Source organism: Mya arenaria, chromosome 9 (assembly GCF_026914265.1).
Source record: "Mya arenaria isolate MELC-2E11 chromosome 9, ASM2691426v1".
Taxonomy (NCBI): Eukaryota; Metazoa; Mollusca; class Bivalvia; order Myida; family Myidae; genus Mya; species Mya arenaria.
The window spans coordinates 47,067,856-47,085,391 of NC_069130.1; the positions used below are offsets into that span (position 1 = coordinate 47,067,856).

Below are 17,536 nucleotides of genomic sequence, written 5' to 3' on the forward strand. Positions count from 1 at the left end.
GTATCAAAGCTAGGTTAATGAAACTTAGTATGTGGAAAGAGGGCAATATGGAGATTATGCACGTTGGTTTATTTTTCCGTCAGACAAAGTTATGCAGAGTTATGACCCTTGACTTATTAAAAATATAGCCAATTTGGTCCTGTGATAACTCAAAAAGTATCAAAGCTAGTTAATAACAAGTAATCCGATTAGCTTCATCTTTCTTAGATCTAATTAAATCCAACATTGAAAACCAGTCCAGAGATATACAAATTTGAAATTTAACAACGATAACGCGTTGTCCACTCAAACCAAAATCTGAACAGTCGGTCTAATGAGACATAGATTTATTTATTGTGTGTGAAAGGGTGAGAGTGGTCTAGGTATCCACATGTTACCAATAAGGTCGTTGGTTTAAGCCCAACCAGTGACATGTTATATCTGCCTCTTAAATAGGTTTCTACAGCAAAAATAGAGTCCAGAGTGCTTAATTTCAGATAACAACTGGCTTCGCTGTCGAGCAGAAACGACTTGGTGTAAACTTGACTAAAATCTGTTAAAGGGACTTGATCAAGTTTTGTAAAACGCACATGTTTTAATGACGAATGTTTAATGTTTGGTAAATCATTTAGTCAAAAATAAGATAATGAGGGATGGAACCATTCAATAAATGTTGAAATATGCTCAAATATTGGCGTTGAAGTCCACAATTTTGAATAGCATAAGTAACGCTTTTCAACAAAAGACTTAAAGGTTGAACTATCACACAAATTAAGAGAGTCCTAGTGGGCGTTCAGGTTTGTTGTTTTTCTACAAAAAAAAATAAATTGTACCGGCGAGGGTTCGCTCCCCACTAGAATCAGATTTTTAATACTTCAATTGGTCTTTTTGTTTTTCAACAATTTCGGTATCAACGAGATTTTTTGTAAAATAAGTGTTTTCAGATACTTGATTGTGAAACCAAATTTGTACAAAAAGATGAGCGAGTTCCTTCAAATATGTGAATATTTGTCGTATACCTTTTTTTAAATTATAGTTGTACAATCATTTATCTGTACATTCAGGAAAAGCAGTACACTTCGGTATACATCGACAATTCCTCAGCCTTCACAATCATAATCCAGCAGGGTTCCGAATTTTCTGGACTTCTCATGGGTGAATAAAATACGACATGAGCTACATCAGTTTAGCCTACTACGTTTTAGCAAATACTTCTACAAACGCAGTTTTGTAAAGTAAGGATGCAATTAGATGTTATACCTGTGAACAAATCAATCGGAACTTTTGCCATTTTGCATCGACAACAACCTTGGACAGTTTACAATGTCAGAAATCTTTACATTTTACTACGCTGGAAGTAGATGGCGTAATAATTTCAATTTGAAGTTAAACCTAATGCCTTTACTCTTGAGAATCTTACTTATTAATGCAATGATACACTTCACCGGTAATCAGTTTAAACTTAGTACTACAAAATACACGTAAAAACACTACAATTAATTATAACTAATATTAATTTTACTAACTTCTTCTATTGATGTACTGGCATACATCCGAGGATGTTTTCGATGGAATATGGCCGAGGTGTTTCGAATGGTGAACAAATACGAAACGTGCTTACCGCATACGCTAAGTGTACTACAAACAATTGGCGAGATTCCTTGATTTCTTGGAAAGGCTGAAACTTATGATGTTATTACGTGTAGCCCAACATATTTGTTCTTTTTTGTGATGTGTTTGTAAGTGTTAGTACAATTTGAATGTCTTGATGTTAACACAAGAGAACAATAAAATATGACTCACAAGGCAACACTTAACTGGCAGTTCAAAGTGAACTGATGATCCGAATTCGGGGGGGGGGGCGTTTCAGCATTGATTTTTTTTTTTAGAATCGTCATAAAATGTTGTAAAACAATATCTGTCTTCTTTTCCAATTGTCCCCTTCCTGTAAGATGCGTATGATCTAGAACTGTCAAATCTATACTCTATATCTTGAAGTCGCCTCTCCACTCCCCTTTAAACGCCCTCTTTTCATCGCTCTCCCTTTTCTGCTTCTTTCGTTGCTCTTATCACTCACTCCTTTCCAAACCCTCCCCTCTCCTCCTGTTTTCCTCTCATCCCTTTACTGACCTTCCCCCATCCTCTCTTTTCCACTGTTTTCTCTTTTCCCTTATTCCTTCACTGACTTCACCCAAACCTCGCTTGTCCACAACTATATCTTTTCCTTTATCCCTTTACTGATCTCTTCACTCATCTCCCTATTCCACTGTTCTCTCTTATTTCTCCCCTCCCGTTACTTGTCTCTTCCCCTCTTTTCAATAACTCCCTCCTTTCCTTCATCTCTTCACTGATCTCTCCCCCCTTTCCATTGCTCTCTCCTTTCCTTCATCTCGTCACTGATCTCTCCCCCCTTTCCATTGCTCTCTCCTTTCCTCCATCTCTTCACTGATCCCCCCCCCTTTTCATTGCTCTCTCCTTTCCTTCATCTCTTCACTGATCTCTCCCCCCTTTCCATCGCTCTCTCCTTTCCTCCATCTCTTCACTGATCTCTCCCCCTTTTCATTGCTCTCTCCTTTCCTTCATCCCTTCACTGATCGCTCCCCCCTTTCCATTGCTCTCTCCTTTCCTCCATCTCTTCACTGATCTCCCCCCCCCCTTTCCATTGCTCTCTCCTTTCCTTCATCCCTTCACTGATCTCTCCCCCCTTTCCATTGCTCTCTCCTTTCCTCCATCTCTTCACTGATCTCCCCCCCCCCTTTTCATTGCTCTCTCCTTTCCTCCATCTCTTCACTGACCCCCCCTTTTCATTGCTCTCTCCCTTCCTTCATCTCTTCACTGATCTCTCCCCCCTTTCCATTGCTCTCTCCTTTCCTTCATCTCTTTACTGATCTCTCCCCCCTTTCCATTGCTCTCTCCTTTCCTCCATCTCTTCACTGATCTCCCCCCCCCTTTTCATTGCTCTCTCCTTTCCTCCATCTCTTCACTGATCTCCCCCCCCCCCTTTCATTGCTCTCTCCTTTCCTTCATCTCTTCACTGATCTCTCCCCCCTTTCCATTGCTCTCTCCTTTCCTTCATCTCTTCACTGATCTCTCCCCCCTTTCCATTGCTCTCTCCTTTCCTCCATCTCTTCACTGATCTCCCCCCCCCCTTTTCATTGCTCTCTCCTTTCCTCCATCTCTTCACGGAAGCCTCTCCCCATCCACCATTTTCTACTGCTCTCTGTTTTGTCTCAACCTGTTTTGACCTCTTTATCAATTATCCTTTTCCCACTGCTAGCTCTCTTCTTTTACCTCTTTACTGACTTACTTGTGGTGTTCACGAGGTAATTTTATTGAGATTTTACTCACAAGTCCCACGGACATATACATATGGTGTATATGTCCGTGGTTTATATGTATATGCAAGTACACTGAAACAAAATCAAAAGACTATGCAATAACAGATTCCATTCCCTCTTTTTGGATATCCGGTCTCTCCAAAGCTCCAATACAGAAATAATTAACTTGCTCCCGCAAAAAAAACCATAAGACAACCAACGGATTATTTCACTTCCTACACATTATTTCTTTATGACTCTGTAACACTGATATAAACAATTATCCTTCATATGAACTCTTACATGAACGTTATGAAAGCAAATATGAAAAAGTTTTTTTTATTCTTCGTAACACGCTTGCGTTTGGACAATTTATACTTTGTGGTTTATACAAAATTTTCAGTAGGGTAAAACTGTTTAACTCAATGAAAATACTAATAATTATAATGTTTTTCTCTGTTTTGAATTCTGGCTGAATCTGTTGCTGAATTTAAGCTTCCGCGCACACTGTGAGGGCTGGGACAAAATATCCACGATGTCCTTTCAAAAATGATGTACATTCAGGTACAATTTTACACCTTTGTTAAAATACAATCAAATATCAATTCATATGATTTAAGGTATATTATTTTTAAGTGCTTAATTGCAAAATAATATAAATACTATTATATAGGATTCAAGCATTATATTTCAGGTATATTATTTTTAAGTGCTTAAACATTATGGACATATATAAGAATGGGTTTATTTACAATATAAACAAACAATACATTGAATTTGACATTTCGACAGGAACAGACGCTTATCGTCTGTTTGTATTAAAGTTAGTTTATCATTGTGTTGTGGTTACAATGGCACACAGTCAAATCCCGTTGGCTCGAACTCCCAGGGACCGGGGAAATTATCTCCGGCCTCCGAAAATTCGACCCAAGCGGGAATTATTACATTCGGTATAAAGAAATCGGTCCTTTACATCCAGTTCGAGCCAAGCGAGTTCGAGCAAACGGGGGTCGACTGTATATTGTCATTAATCTTCAGTTTTCTCATCAAGGGTTGTGACAACGTTCTCCCAATAACTAGTACCTCTGTAAATGAAAAAGATCATAAAATGAGAAAAAAATCTACATATTTGATCAGTTTTGAAGTTACGGCGAAATTAACAGCCGAAGTACCATATATTTCACCAGTGGCAACAAAGATAACTAATATATAACCGGGGAGCCTTGCCCGGATCCCACTAAACTCTTTGCGTACACATAAAATGTATACACGTTAGGATATATATTTGATCTAAAGAGGATTATGTACGAATGAATCAATGTTCAGAGTTCAGGGGGCCACAGGGATTAGTCAAGTTATAATGTAATCTTGACTTTTTTAAGTGGCATAAATTAGACCATCATTAAAGACATAGTTATGGGCTTTGCTACACATGTGCATATTGTCACTATAGTAACATGCGTACACAATTGAATGTGAATAACTGTATTCGTCCTATGCCTGCAACCGTTTAAACTATGTTTGATCGAGCCAGACATTATTTTCAAATACGAGTATACAGGAAACATCATTCATCTACTTTAAACCTTTATCATCATTACAATCTTTTGTCAACATTTTTGACAAGACCGATCTACCGTTGACAATTTAAGTACTAATTTAGTGCGATCAGTTTCGCTTCTGGTAACGATTGATTAAATATGAATGTGAATATTTCTTTATTGCTTGTTTAAATGCATCCTCAAATTTAAACAGGTACACCAAAAACTACAAAATAGACGATTTTCATCCACAACATCGCGTCACTGTAGTTTTTTTCTCAACTGTATCTAGATGAAAACACAGCAAAATCAGATTTGGCAGGTTCAAAATACCTCATCTGGATAATGATGATGTCGCACAGTGTTACGGAAACCTTTAATCTCTCAGAAAGAACAGATACAAACACGAAACAAAATTACCGTAGGTAATGAACGCCTCTCTCAATAAATGGCACCTAACCTTAGCCACTTATTTGCGTGCACTGCTCCTTAGCATTGTGCATAAATACTAATTTTGAAGCAAATACGTCATTACGGGTTCCTAGACGGATAACTTTTGATCAATACACATTTATATTGCACCAACTTGACACAACAATCATGAATAGTGTTGCTAATCGTCAAAACAGGCCAATATTATCGAGGGATCCTAACCTTAGCCGTGCCTTTTAGTTCGTTTTCCTCTCGAGTCGATGCCGATGTCCGAATGTTTGACAAAACTAAAGCATGTTTCATGGAGATCCAAGTATCAATGGGTGTGGAATTTTCTCTAGCAGGTTTTTCACAATATGCCAGTGTCTAAACTGGCTTCCAAAATTTTAAATCGCCGAAAAACTCACCTTTTACATGGGCGCCGCCATCTTGTTTGAATGCTAAGGTTAAGCTCGATTCTCCCCCCTGGTAAACAAAACAAAAAAAGAACTAAAAAGGTTGCACTTTCTGGATCTCAACGGCGAAAAGCCACACTGAAGTACACTCAGGAGAGCATTTTTTCGACAGATGTTAGTTTCAATGAAAAAGTGATTTCATATAACGACTTAAACAAGAGATAAATCCATAATTTGCTTAATGTTAGACTTGTTAAAGTTTTAATCTTGTGCCTGTTTTGTAAGAAACACTGTCATGCACAAACACAATCGGAACACTTCTGGCAATTTTCCGTCGAGATCATCCTCGAATGTATTGACGGTTTACACTGTCAGAATTCATTACGTTTAACTACGCAGGGCGGGAAATTTACCCGGGCTTGGTTGGACCGATAGTCAAAATCCCCGCTATTTTCCGGACCTGGGAGGGGGGGGGGGTTACAATTGACTAGTACATTACTAATGCTAAAGAAATAGAGAAGCGACTCTGCTTAACCGCAATGCTATATAAATTATACAGGAGACGGAATAAAGTGCAGTTTGAATGGAAAATTACTCCTCTGGAAGCACTGACTTTATATCTGTTGATAAGAACGAATGTATGCTGTCTATTATAAGTACATACTGTTCAAAAGCTATTAACATGTGTACACAAATGTACGTGCATAACTGGCACCTTTTTAGTTATGACCTAAATGCGAGTATTACGTCAAACGGCAAGGCCGAGGACGACACCTGCAACGCGGTGGAAAATACCCAACAGACCCGCTAAATAGGTTTTACTTTCTCGACCTCACCGAAAGAAACCCGCAAGTTACTACAACCGTAGAGTGCAAACCTTTTTGTTCAACAGGATTAAGTTTCAATTTAAAAGAGAGTTTATCTTACGTCGTTCATAAGTTAAATGTTTATACATTTGCTAGAAGGGTTTAGTATTACCATGCGTTTTGTTTTACATTTAATTTTGTGAATGCACACACACTATGGGAGCACCCCGGTGATTTTCCATTGCAAACATCAGATGTATGGACGGTTTACAGTGTCAGAATTCGTAACATTTCACTACGCTGCAAGTAGATCGCGTAGTAATTTCAAATCAGCAGTAAAGCCTAGGGACTTTACTCTTAGGAATCTTAATCATTCAAGCCATTATACACGTCAGTGGGAATCAATTTGAACTTATTAAAACAAATTATACGTTCAAGCACAACAATCAACAAATGTCATTATTATTTTATTTTACGAACTACTTAAACTTAAGCACCGGCATACATCCGAGGATGTTTTCGATGGAAAATGGCCGAGGTGTTCCAATAAGCACAAATGTCGATTGACATTTTCTAAGAAATAAAGTACAGTCTATCTCGCTCGCCCCCTGTCTGTTGCTTTTATTAAATAAAAACGATGTGACCCCCCCCCCCTCCCCCCTCCCAACACACACACAATTTTTCAGTCTGTAATATATGCTTGGTCATTTTCTATATCTATTGGACGAAAGGTTGTCAACCATAATATGCAGTTATTGACTGATAACGAGGTGTATATCACTTGTGTTCAATTTTTGACTAGGGCGCGATCGAATATGATATGTTATTCACTGGTAGAAATCACAGTAGTTTGATTTAAATGAACTCCTGCTTTAGTGTGATATGACCTGAAAATTATTTAGTGACATATAACCTAAAAAAGTAATTTTTCTTTAGAGTTACCATTTTAATATGTGAGGTTAAATGTTTTTTTTACAGGTCAACACCAAAGCAGGAGTTAATTCACATTAAACTTCTTTGGTAAAAATATGTTTTTCCTTAGGCGCATCGTGTGTTAGTCCTTCTAAGTTGGGATATACTCCAAAAATGCGAAAGAAATTGTAATTTCTAATAGTGCGGGAGAAAGTCAGTTTTCAATAATATGCCGTCCAGTGGTTCATAGAAATGTATCAGTGACATGAAACTATTTAAAACCTTGCTACTTTGAATTTGGCCCAATCTTTTGCTAAAAATAGGCATCGGCACACACTGGGCTGGGACCAAATATCAAAGACCTCATTTCAGAAATGATGTACGACAGGTGGTCGCGGAAAAATGCTTCATATGTTTTAAATATATAAACATTAAAAAAAAAAAAAAAAAAAAAAAAAAAAAAACGCAATAAAACTTTTCCATTTTGTAGAATGGTATAATGTGCATCGTTTCATTTTTATTCAACAAACATGTATTCATAAGAAAATAGTAGTCCCTATAACAACGTCATACGACGTTAATCGGCACAAATTTCAAAGAATTATGGGCAATTTCGTTTTAAAACCACTTCCGATTGAGTTGTTTGCTAAGCTACCCAGTGTCAAACTTTGCTGCACTTTGCAGCCATAACCTTACGTGATTTTCATGACGTCATGTCAATTCTGACTCCATTTCGCTTTATTGCACCCATTTGGTTTAAACGGTGCGTGAAAATGAAGGTTGAACAGAGATCGACCCTTCAAAATCGCGTCGTTAATGGAAAATACAAAACAGAAATAATAGATATGTTGATTTAGGGCTTTGGCAAGAACGCTTTGAAGAAAACGACAATTAAAAAGTAGTAAGTACATGTATGTGGTACGCGTGGTTTCTTGACGGAAAGGAGAGTATAACCGACGATCCACGGAACGGTCGCCAAAAGTCGAAAACGTCACGTCATGTCGTTAAAAAATCGGAAAAAATGACCGCTGTATCACAATTTGTGAAATCAGCCCCATACGTTACTGTAGAGTTGGTTCCTATGAAAAGATTGAGTGCAAAATGGATCCCAAAATGCTTTTGTATTTTCAAAAGGAACAGAGATTCAAGTGATGTGATCGTTTTCTTTAGATATTGTCTTCCGAACGTTTGGGACCAAAATGTACAAGTGTGATTGTCGTATCAAAACTCAACCGCTTCTGTTTCAGGTTTTATTTTACGTTTTTTCACTCAAATCTAAATCGGCACGACTTGAATTACTATACAATATTCTAGACCCTTCCTTCCGGTTGGCATTGCTTTTATATCTTGTAGAGCTCATTGACAAATTAGTTACGCCCCTTTCTTCGACAGTGTTTTCGATCCGGTCCGCGTTTTGCTGTAGCCAATGACGTGCATAGTTTCCAAAGCTTTCTGATGCTGAGTTCGGTGTTTCTGTATATGCCCTATTTACCGGTGTAAGGCATTCTGAAACAGATAAAACGAAACAGGTGTTAATACATATTGTATTATTACGATCCTTTCTGTTTCTGCTAACTATTAAATGAAAGGTTTCCTATACAAAGGATATGTTTTGGGGTTTACATGTCTAATCAAGGCAAATGACGGAGAGGAACTTTGTAAGCTATGCTTTAGTTCCAATCCATTTCAATATTATTTAAAACTGTGACTCATTACAACAGAATTTTCAAGCATAAACTCATTTAATTTTCACTAGCATTGCTAACTATGTTATGCAAAATGGCGGAATTTTAAGTATTGTTTTCACATTATACAGATCGTTAATGTGTTCAACGTCTGATGCTATCAAACGCGTGACAGTTCCTTTAAACTCCCACCTTGGTATGATCCGTAGGGAGTTCTTTGAGGTAACAACGACAGCGATGATAACGTCGACGGAGAGGTATGTGACCATGGAAACGGTACTCGCGGAAGCCAAGATAGCATAGTTGGATGTAACCCTGGCAGGGATGGCGGGAAAATCGAGAGGGCTGATGGGATAGATGGCGCATGCTCTTGGCGATGACGTAATACATCGAACATGCGCACAATGTTTTTCTCTTGCTTCCGCCATTTTGCTCTTCTATTCTGAAACCACACCTGAAAATATAAACATGATATTGCTGTTTAATTTTGTGATTGGTCATGAACCGTGCACAACATGTCCGCCAAACAATAAACTTCAATGATGATCATAACGTCAAATTTTCTTTACTCGTTTTCAGGAGGTTTTTGCCAGTTTACCTCACAACAACTTTCTGTCAACCCCTCTTATATTCAATAATACAGGATAAAGTCGCCTTGTTTTAATTTTGATTTAAATATAATAAAAAAACACACTAAAAACACCTTAACATCCTTGTTATGTTGTTATGTTGTTATATTATCTTATATTTGAACTTGAAAATACTATATATGTATTATAGTAAGAAGATAAATATTGTATGCATAAAAATTGAAGTATGGAACGTATGCGAAGTATGTCCGTTTAATAACTACATTGCATATATAAAGGTCTTATCAAATGAATAGTCACGGGAGAACGTTGACATATTGTGTTGTTGACATTTATAAATATTGCACCCATTACGTTCGGTCAGACTTATCTTTCTGTCTATTCATGCAAGGGAACAAATGTGCATTTTTTAGTGAACTTATTAACATCTGACAATTTTATATCTCATTTTTCTATAATATGATATAAGTCGGTTTGGTGCAGAATCCCCAGGTTCACAAACAATGGAAAAATGGTTATGACAACCTATCTTCCATATTTCTTTTTTGAGATGTCAGTGGAAAACTGTTTTTGCCTAACATTAAATTGAATTCCACATAATGTTATTGCAGTTCGTATTGATGCTTTTTATTTCAACTTATCTCAGAAATTTAATGGCATGTTCTGCAATTTTTTTTGGCCAAAATCAGCTTTGTTAAGTTAGTTTCTGTCTAATTCATGCAATTTCTTTTTCTTCACATAGAACCCTTTGTTATATCACCTTAATAATACGGGGGACACCAGACATCCAAAATACACAAAGTTGTGTATCGGATACCTTAAAGGGACTAGACACCAGATGATACAAGTACAAGATTTTTTTTTGTCAAAAACTTACATAAAATTGATATCGTTGTGTAAAACGCATTGACATTACTTACTGATGTATCACATCGCTTTCAAAGTTTTTGTGCATTTTTCCAATTTTAAATTAACTTATGTGGTTTACCACGTAATGCACCAGTCAATTGAAACCACGGCCCCCCAGGGATAGCCGGGGAAATGGCCGTGTTTTTACCTTTCAGGTGGCCCAACAGTGCCGGGTGAATGCGGTGGTTTTGTCTTCGCGCAAAATATAGCGGGAAAATGGGCATTACCTAAGATCCCTGGGTGCGGGGCATTTGGCGGGGATTTGGCCATCAGTTCGTCCCCGCAGAGCGGAGATTTTACCCGAGGTTGGCTGGATCGAAAGTCAAAGTCCCCGCCTGGGGGGCGTGGTTATAATTGACAGTTGCATAAATCTCATATACCGTGGGTATATTTATCTGTACTTATAAGCGTATATGATTTAAACAGGGAAACCAGTATGTGCTATTCTAAACGGGAAACACAAATGAGACAGCAGCACGATTATTGCCTTTATTATTTTAATCATGTAAAATGATGTATTATCAGCCTCCTATTGGCTCACATTGATTATTACAGGGTTGTTTTGATAAAATTACTGTTTTTGTCGATTTTGGGACCATCTGGTGTCTAGCCCTTTTAAAGCTGCACTCTCACAGATTGAAAGTTTTGACAACTTTTTTTTATTTTTTGCCTTTGAACGAGCCAATTTTTGCAAAAATCCTTGGAAACCAGTTATATAAGACTGCTGACAAAATTAGACCACAGGTTTTTATATTTAAGTTCAAAAAATAATGTTTTATGATTTTTCTTAAACCGTTAGTAACGGATTTAGCCATAAGACATTAATTTTCGAACGGAAATATGAAAATCTGCGATCTGATCTTTCGTAAGCAATCTTATATCATTGGTTTGCAGATATTTACGCAAAAATTTATTCTTCCAAGACAAAAAAGTTGTAAAAATGGTAAATAATGTGAGAGTGCAGCTTTAACTCTTTGTGAAACAATATCACAGTAAAGCGTTGGCTGCAATCGGAACATCTCGGCCATCTCCGCCATACGACGAACCTCGGATGTATGCCGGTGCATAGTAAAAGTAGTTCGTAAAGTTAATAAGAATACTTTGAATTGATTGTATTGTTTTAACGTGTATTTTTATTACTTAGTTCAAATTGATTCTGGGTTAAGTGTATTATTACATAAAACATGAAGATTCTTAAGAGTGAAGTCCTTAGGCTTAACAGATAAATTAAAATTACTACACGATCAACTTGCAGCGTAGCTAAAAATAAAGATTTTTTACACTCAGAACCGATGTTGTTTCGAAGGGAAAAAGCCGAGGTGCTCCGAGGCCGATCAACGTTTTCTGTGGTACTCATTTGGCTCAATTTCGTTCACCAGAGTTACGTACCTTTCACCTGAGTGACGTACCACTATGATTTTATCACGATCGATCCTCTGATGAAGGAGAATGATTTCGCTAGACTTAATATTTCTTTGTTGCTCTGGATTTTGGTCCTAACACGCTCACTCAGTCGAATATTTAGCATGCCTAGACCACGTAAACTTGTAATTGATACTTTATCAGATTGGTTTCAACTCAATAAATCTTTGTAGAAAACTGCTTTTATTGGTTATATCCTCTTAGACTGAATTTAAAGAGGTTTATAAAATTGTATTCATTACGTTTAATCACACATTCTATCAATGAATTATATCATTCTCAACATCTTTAAGCGGATTGTTTACTGAATTAATACAATAGGAGAAAAATCTGGTTTAAAATTGAAAAATGATAAATGAAGCTTATTTCTTTCAGAATGTAGACAGTAATTCCTTTAATTGGACAAAATGCTCATACAATCGCAAACAAATAAATAAACCATTCAGGATGAAAATCGGCTTAAGTCAGAAAATAAACAGCAGTTCGGACAGGCAGACTTGGTTTAATTTTAATATACTTATTCGAAATCGTTTTCTTTGGTCCTCATAAAATGCGTATATTACGATCCTCCGTAATTTGGAGCGTATTTTGAAACTTGAAAACAAGTACAGAGACGATTATTAGTTTATTCCATGGCCGCATGCGTAAGATAGGTGCAAACAAACTCGAGCGTAGGGTTTTTGCTGAAATAAGGTTTACCTAGTTTCGAAGATTAGAGCCCTGCGCGAGGTTAGGGATGAATCATACACGAGCGACCATGAAAGATTTTTTTCCCACCTCAGTTATACAAGATAAAGTAAAAATGTATTTCTTTCGCTGGAACTATTTTGTGCGTAGTGAAAAAAGTAGTTCCATAGGGGTACTTTTTATCTTTGGCCATGGGCAAGATAAGGATTTCCAGTATAGGGCCAAATATTAATACTATTTCTTGATTTTTTACGAACCACTTCGACTGATGTACCGGCATACATTCGAGGTTGTTTTCGATGGGCCCCAACATTTTTTTGAATGAATCACATATATGTGTTCAATTCCAATGCATGAACATACATAGAGATACTATATGATAAAGAAAATAACATAGCAACAGAAACATTGACAGCGACAGATTTTAACAAGATTATTATAACACTTTTCACATGTTTGGAGTTTTTAAGTGTTAATAATATTACGGACGAGGTCCGTGATAATATTAACAAGCCGTAGTTTTGTCAACAACAAACAGTTATGCTGGGTACGAATCGTAGCTACTCGGCCATCTCCGGCCAACTTAATAAGACTTTTCAAAGATTTCAGTTTTCAAAAAAAAAAAATCAACCCGTTTTGTGGAGCCTTCAACATGCTAGTTGTTTTTCGGTAGTATATGTTAGTTATATTGAAGCGTATACATTGTCAAAGACCGGTTTGAATTATTTAAACACGCAATTATATTTACACAAACGGTTATGAACATACAACTTATAACACTGCATATGCTTACTTCACCATCTACAAATACATCGGATTATAATTCAATATCATAAGCGCATGCCATGAATTAGGAAAAGCCACAAACAATTATGATCCGTTTAGAATTAATTAAAGGCCAATCTCGCTAAATGAGCTTAATTAATATTTGATTGCATACATATGGGATAATCTCTTCCCATGGAACGAGGCCAAAGTGTATATACCAGTAATGCTCAAAATTTTGCCTGGTTGCGACTTGAAACATTAAGTGGTTTGTGTGATCCTCAAAAACGTTATTGAAGTGAAAGTGGCCTTGTGGTATAAATCACCCAAGCGGTTGTGACTTCGACCCCCACTTCGATGTGGAAGTTGTTTTTGTTCATCCTCATCTTATTTGATCATATAACTGATGTACATTTACCACGATTACATATTTCTTATTTCGTAGTACATGTTCATTCACCATGTTTGTGCTTTAATGTGTTTACGAAAACGAAGGACCTATTTGTATAGATCTTAATATACTATCTGTTCTGTTCTGTTCTTTAATTTAAATTAAAGAACAAAATATCAACGGAGTTTAACGTCAAAAATATAAGCTAAAATACAAGAAAAATATTTTAATAGCAATAATGATATGTATATATCATGTCGCGATGTTTGAACTGTCAAATTTGCTGATCATTTACAATTACAATTAATAACTTAATACTTTACCTACATTTACATTTTAAAAAAAATTCTTCACTATAATTACAAGTGCCAAATATAAATATCATTTTATTACTATGCTATATTTGTTGGTTGATTATTGAGCTTAGGTAATTACTGAGTACATTATTTACTTCCTGTGTTTATTGTAACCAGAAAGGAAATTACAGCATAAGCGCGGACACGGCCAGTATTCATAAAACATTTTAAGTCATTTTCGTACTTCCGTAAGCGCCGTAGACTGCGTTATGTTTCATTTAAAATGGTGAAGAAAAAAATGTAGTTATCTTTGTTTAAAGTCTTCATTCGAAGCCAAATGTTGCCCTCCGACGTAGCATTTATGACGCAATTTATACACACACTGATGATTATTATGAAAGAGTTAACACATGTATCTATTAGGCGTCTATTTTATAATGAGGGTTGGTGGACTAGATCCCACGGTCTTTCATAAAAAAGAACATCACTTTGACCAGCACATGTAATATAGCTGGGATATGAAGTCGTGTAGAATTCATTATCTACATTTTGTGCATGTGAAACGTGTTATACCAAGTGATGAAAACGTCATATGTAACCAGAAACTTCATGCCTATTTCCAGCCTATGTTTAACCATGTAAGAGCGCCTTTTACTACTTTTCATTAAAAGGTGTTTAAAAGGACTCTCGTTTTTTTATGAATTTATGTAAGTATTTTTTTTTCTTTCAAATTTTGTTAAAATTGCGTTATTTTGCATACTTTTATAAACATGCACCAATCAATACCTGACAGATACTGATTGGTACAGAAATTTGTAAATCTTAGCCTATAAACACTCAATTTTCAATAACATAACTTTCGCGTTCCTGCCAAATGGCGCATTTTCTGTCATATTTAAAAAATAAAGCTTTAATTTGGACTTTTTGTATTATTGAAAGAAGTATTTGGTCAAATTTCACTAGAACATGCCTGACTTTATTAAAAGTGAAGGAATCCCATTGAAGAACAAGGACCTTAGCCTTACATGCGATCAACAAGAAACATTATAAGATAACAATCACTCATTACTTAAGTATTGAAATACCTGTTATCAATACATGTGGGTTAGCGCCTTGAAATTGTAAGTTGGCGATAAAACTTCGGCGGTGGTGGTGGTGGGGGGGGGGGGGGTAAACAAGCTTTCCAGCTCTCAATCTTCTATTTGAAAAGTGTATGTTATTGCAGGTGTTTAAGCTCTCTTTATAAATGAGTTAAATAAATAAGTTTAAACGAACCTGCACTCGGGCTTCCGTTAGATCTACTTTTTCTGCGATTTGTTCTCTCAGTGTGCAGTCGGGGTAATGTGTGTGCCTAAACACCGTTTCCAGCTCGCGGAGTTGTTCCGAAGTAAAAGTAGTTCGGTTCCTACGTTGCTTTTTATGGTGAGAGAAAATATCATCGTCATCGTCGTCGGCCAATTCGTCCTCTCTGTCTGTAAAAAAGATGAATTTATAGATGAAACCCATGTTTTGGAAAGCTCAGTCGGACTTACAAGGTGGTATTTGATTTACAGACAAGATTGTCTATTTATTGAGCCAAAAAACGATCATGTTAAAATCGAATTCCTTTTGACCACAAGTAATGATGCTATGTTTTGTAAGACCATTACATGCTGATTACTAATATAATACGGATACTTGTTTGTTTTAGTGCAATATTGCAATATATTTCACAGGGTGAGCACCAAAGGCTTTATATATGGTGCTCACGAGGCGAAGCATTTTTCGATTTGGCTTTGAAGCTTTTTTTTTCAATTGTATGTTAAAAGGACATTTAATTGTAGTTTTTCAGCAGAGCGCGCCAAATTTTAGGCGAACGTAGTTTTTTTCGTCAACTCTCTTTTCTTCTGTTTGTCAGAAAAAAACGCCTTTTTCTTGAAAATGCCCGTCTGCAATTTATAATGCGTTATGTGTATTTTGGTTAAAATTAAACAAAATCTTCTTCTTTATTTTATTGACAGAAACTAAACTAAATCAGAGCGCAAAATAATATATAAGAAAACAGTGACAGACCTTCAAACACGATACCATCGATTGTACGTTTTTGGATAGGAAAGTCATATATCTTAATTAACTTGGAGGCCTGCCTCAAAGGCTACAGGCATATCTCGGTGCATGGCTATCACAATAAGATACGTTTTACAAGTCAAAATCTTAATTTTACTTTTGGTGCAAATCATAACTTCTTATTTCGCCCCTACTCCCAACTTTCAACCGTGCCATGCTTCACTTCGAGGACTCTGTTGTCTAAAAGAGGCAGTTCTAAGGTACTGATTTCACCTTGGTTAAGAAATTTCGCATAACCTATTGGTTCCGCACCAGGCAAGCAAAACAAGTATAAACATATAACAAGCGTACAACAATGGATGGTTCTTACGGCGTGTTTACGCACCGAAATGCTAGCAGATCTGAAATTATTCATAAGTTTGAACCGGGAGAATAGCTCTTGGTACAACAATTCGTACTACATAAAAAAAAAATCGCGGCGATGTGCGAAATGCGCAAAAAACGCGTGGTTGGTAGTCTACAATGAAACGGAATCGTAGCCAACCTGTGGTAAAAGTGTTCTTACACGGTACCACATTCTCCGATTTGAGAAATATAGAAAACAACATTGGTTCTACAGCACGTGAACCACGCACAAGTAATCATGCGAAACATGTGATTCAAATATGTACAGATTGTGGATAATTAAACAAAATATACATAGCATGATTAAAAACAAATATAAAACAACATTTTTTAAAGCATATTCCGAAGATTACTGTGAAAAGTTATTTGTATGTAAAAATATTAATTTCATTATCAAAATGTGTTGCAGTGATCAATACAAACAATGAATCTATATATATCTGAATTTAACAGTAATAAGTAAATATGCGTACCATCTTTGCTGTTTTCCGATGTGGCGTCATTAACGACGTCAATTTCGTCGTCTTCTGTGACGTCGGAGCTTGTTGACGTCGTAAGTGGCGTATTCGGGAGATTAAGATCTGCCATTGTTGTTTTCCTTGCTTCTGTGCTAGTCTCTTAGCGTGAATTGAATAAAAAATTCTTAACTCACGGGTATATGAGTTAAGCACAAAATTTCACGATTCGTTCCAAATCTTTTATTCACACGTTTAAAAAAGAAAAAAAACACATTTAAAAAAATCAAAATGACATTCTGGCTGAGCAACGGTGAGGAAATGTTTAAAATAATGTGGTGATGGGTTATTTTAAAATTATTTAGATTAGTTTTAATCGGCTTAAAAGTGAACCGCTGTTTTGGTCAACTGATTAAGCAGCGTCGTGCTGTGCAGTGCCTAAAGCCGATCATATTATAGCTTATCCCTCAATTAAGAGAGATTTAGTTTTTAATGCAATTTGC

The 17,536-nt window shown here is 36.4% G+C and overlaps 1 protein-coding gene across 1 annotated transcript; it reads right to left on the bottom strand.

The window, feature by feature from the left end:
- Positions 1 to 4,323: 4,323 nt before the first annotated feature.
- Positions 4,324 to 17,166, bottom strand: LOC128246106 (paired mesoderm homeobox protein 2-like). Its single transcript, XM_052964309.1, has 4 exons — positions 17,052 to 17,166; positions 15,403 to 15,599; positions 9,382 to 9,521; positions 4,324 to 4,381 (listed from the first exon to the last, which is right to left on the bottom strand). Exons 1-4 carry the CDS (start codon positions 17,164 to 17,166, stop codon positions 4,324 to 4,326), a joined length of 510 nt encoding a protein of 169 aa, XP_052820269.1.
- Between the last annotated feature and the right edge of the window lie 370 nt (positions 17,167 to 17,536).

Bases quoted from the DNA above. Each gene is read 5' to 3' on its own strand.
- LOC128246106 (XM_052964309.1), bottom strand. From the start codon at position 17,166: ATGGCAGATCTTAATCTCCCGAATACGCCACTTACGACGTCAACAAGC. The intron at 15,600-17,051 runs GTACGCATATTT...TCTTTTTTACAG, and splicing joins ATCGGAAAACAGCAAAGATG to ACAGAGAGGACGAATTGGCC. The intron at 4,382-9,381 runs GTTACATCCAAC...TTTCATTTACAG, and splicing joins TTCCCGCCATCCCTGCCAGG to AGGTACTAGTTATTGGGAGA.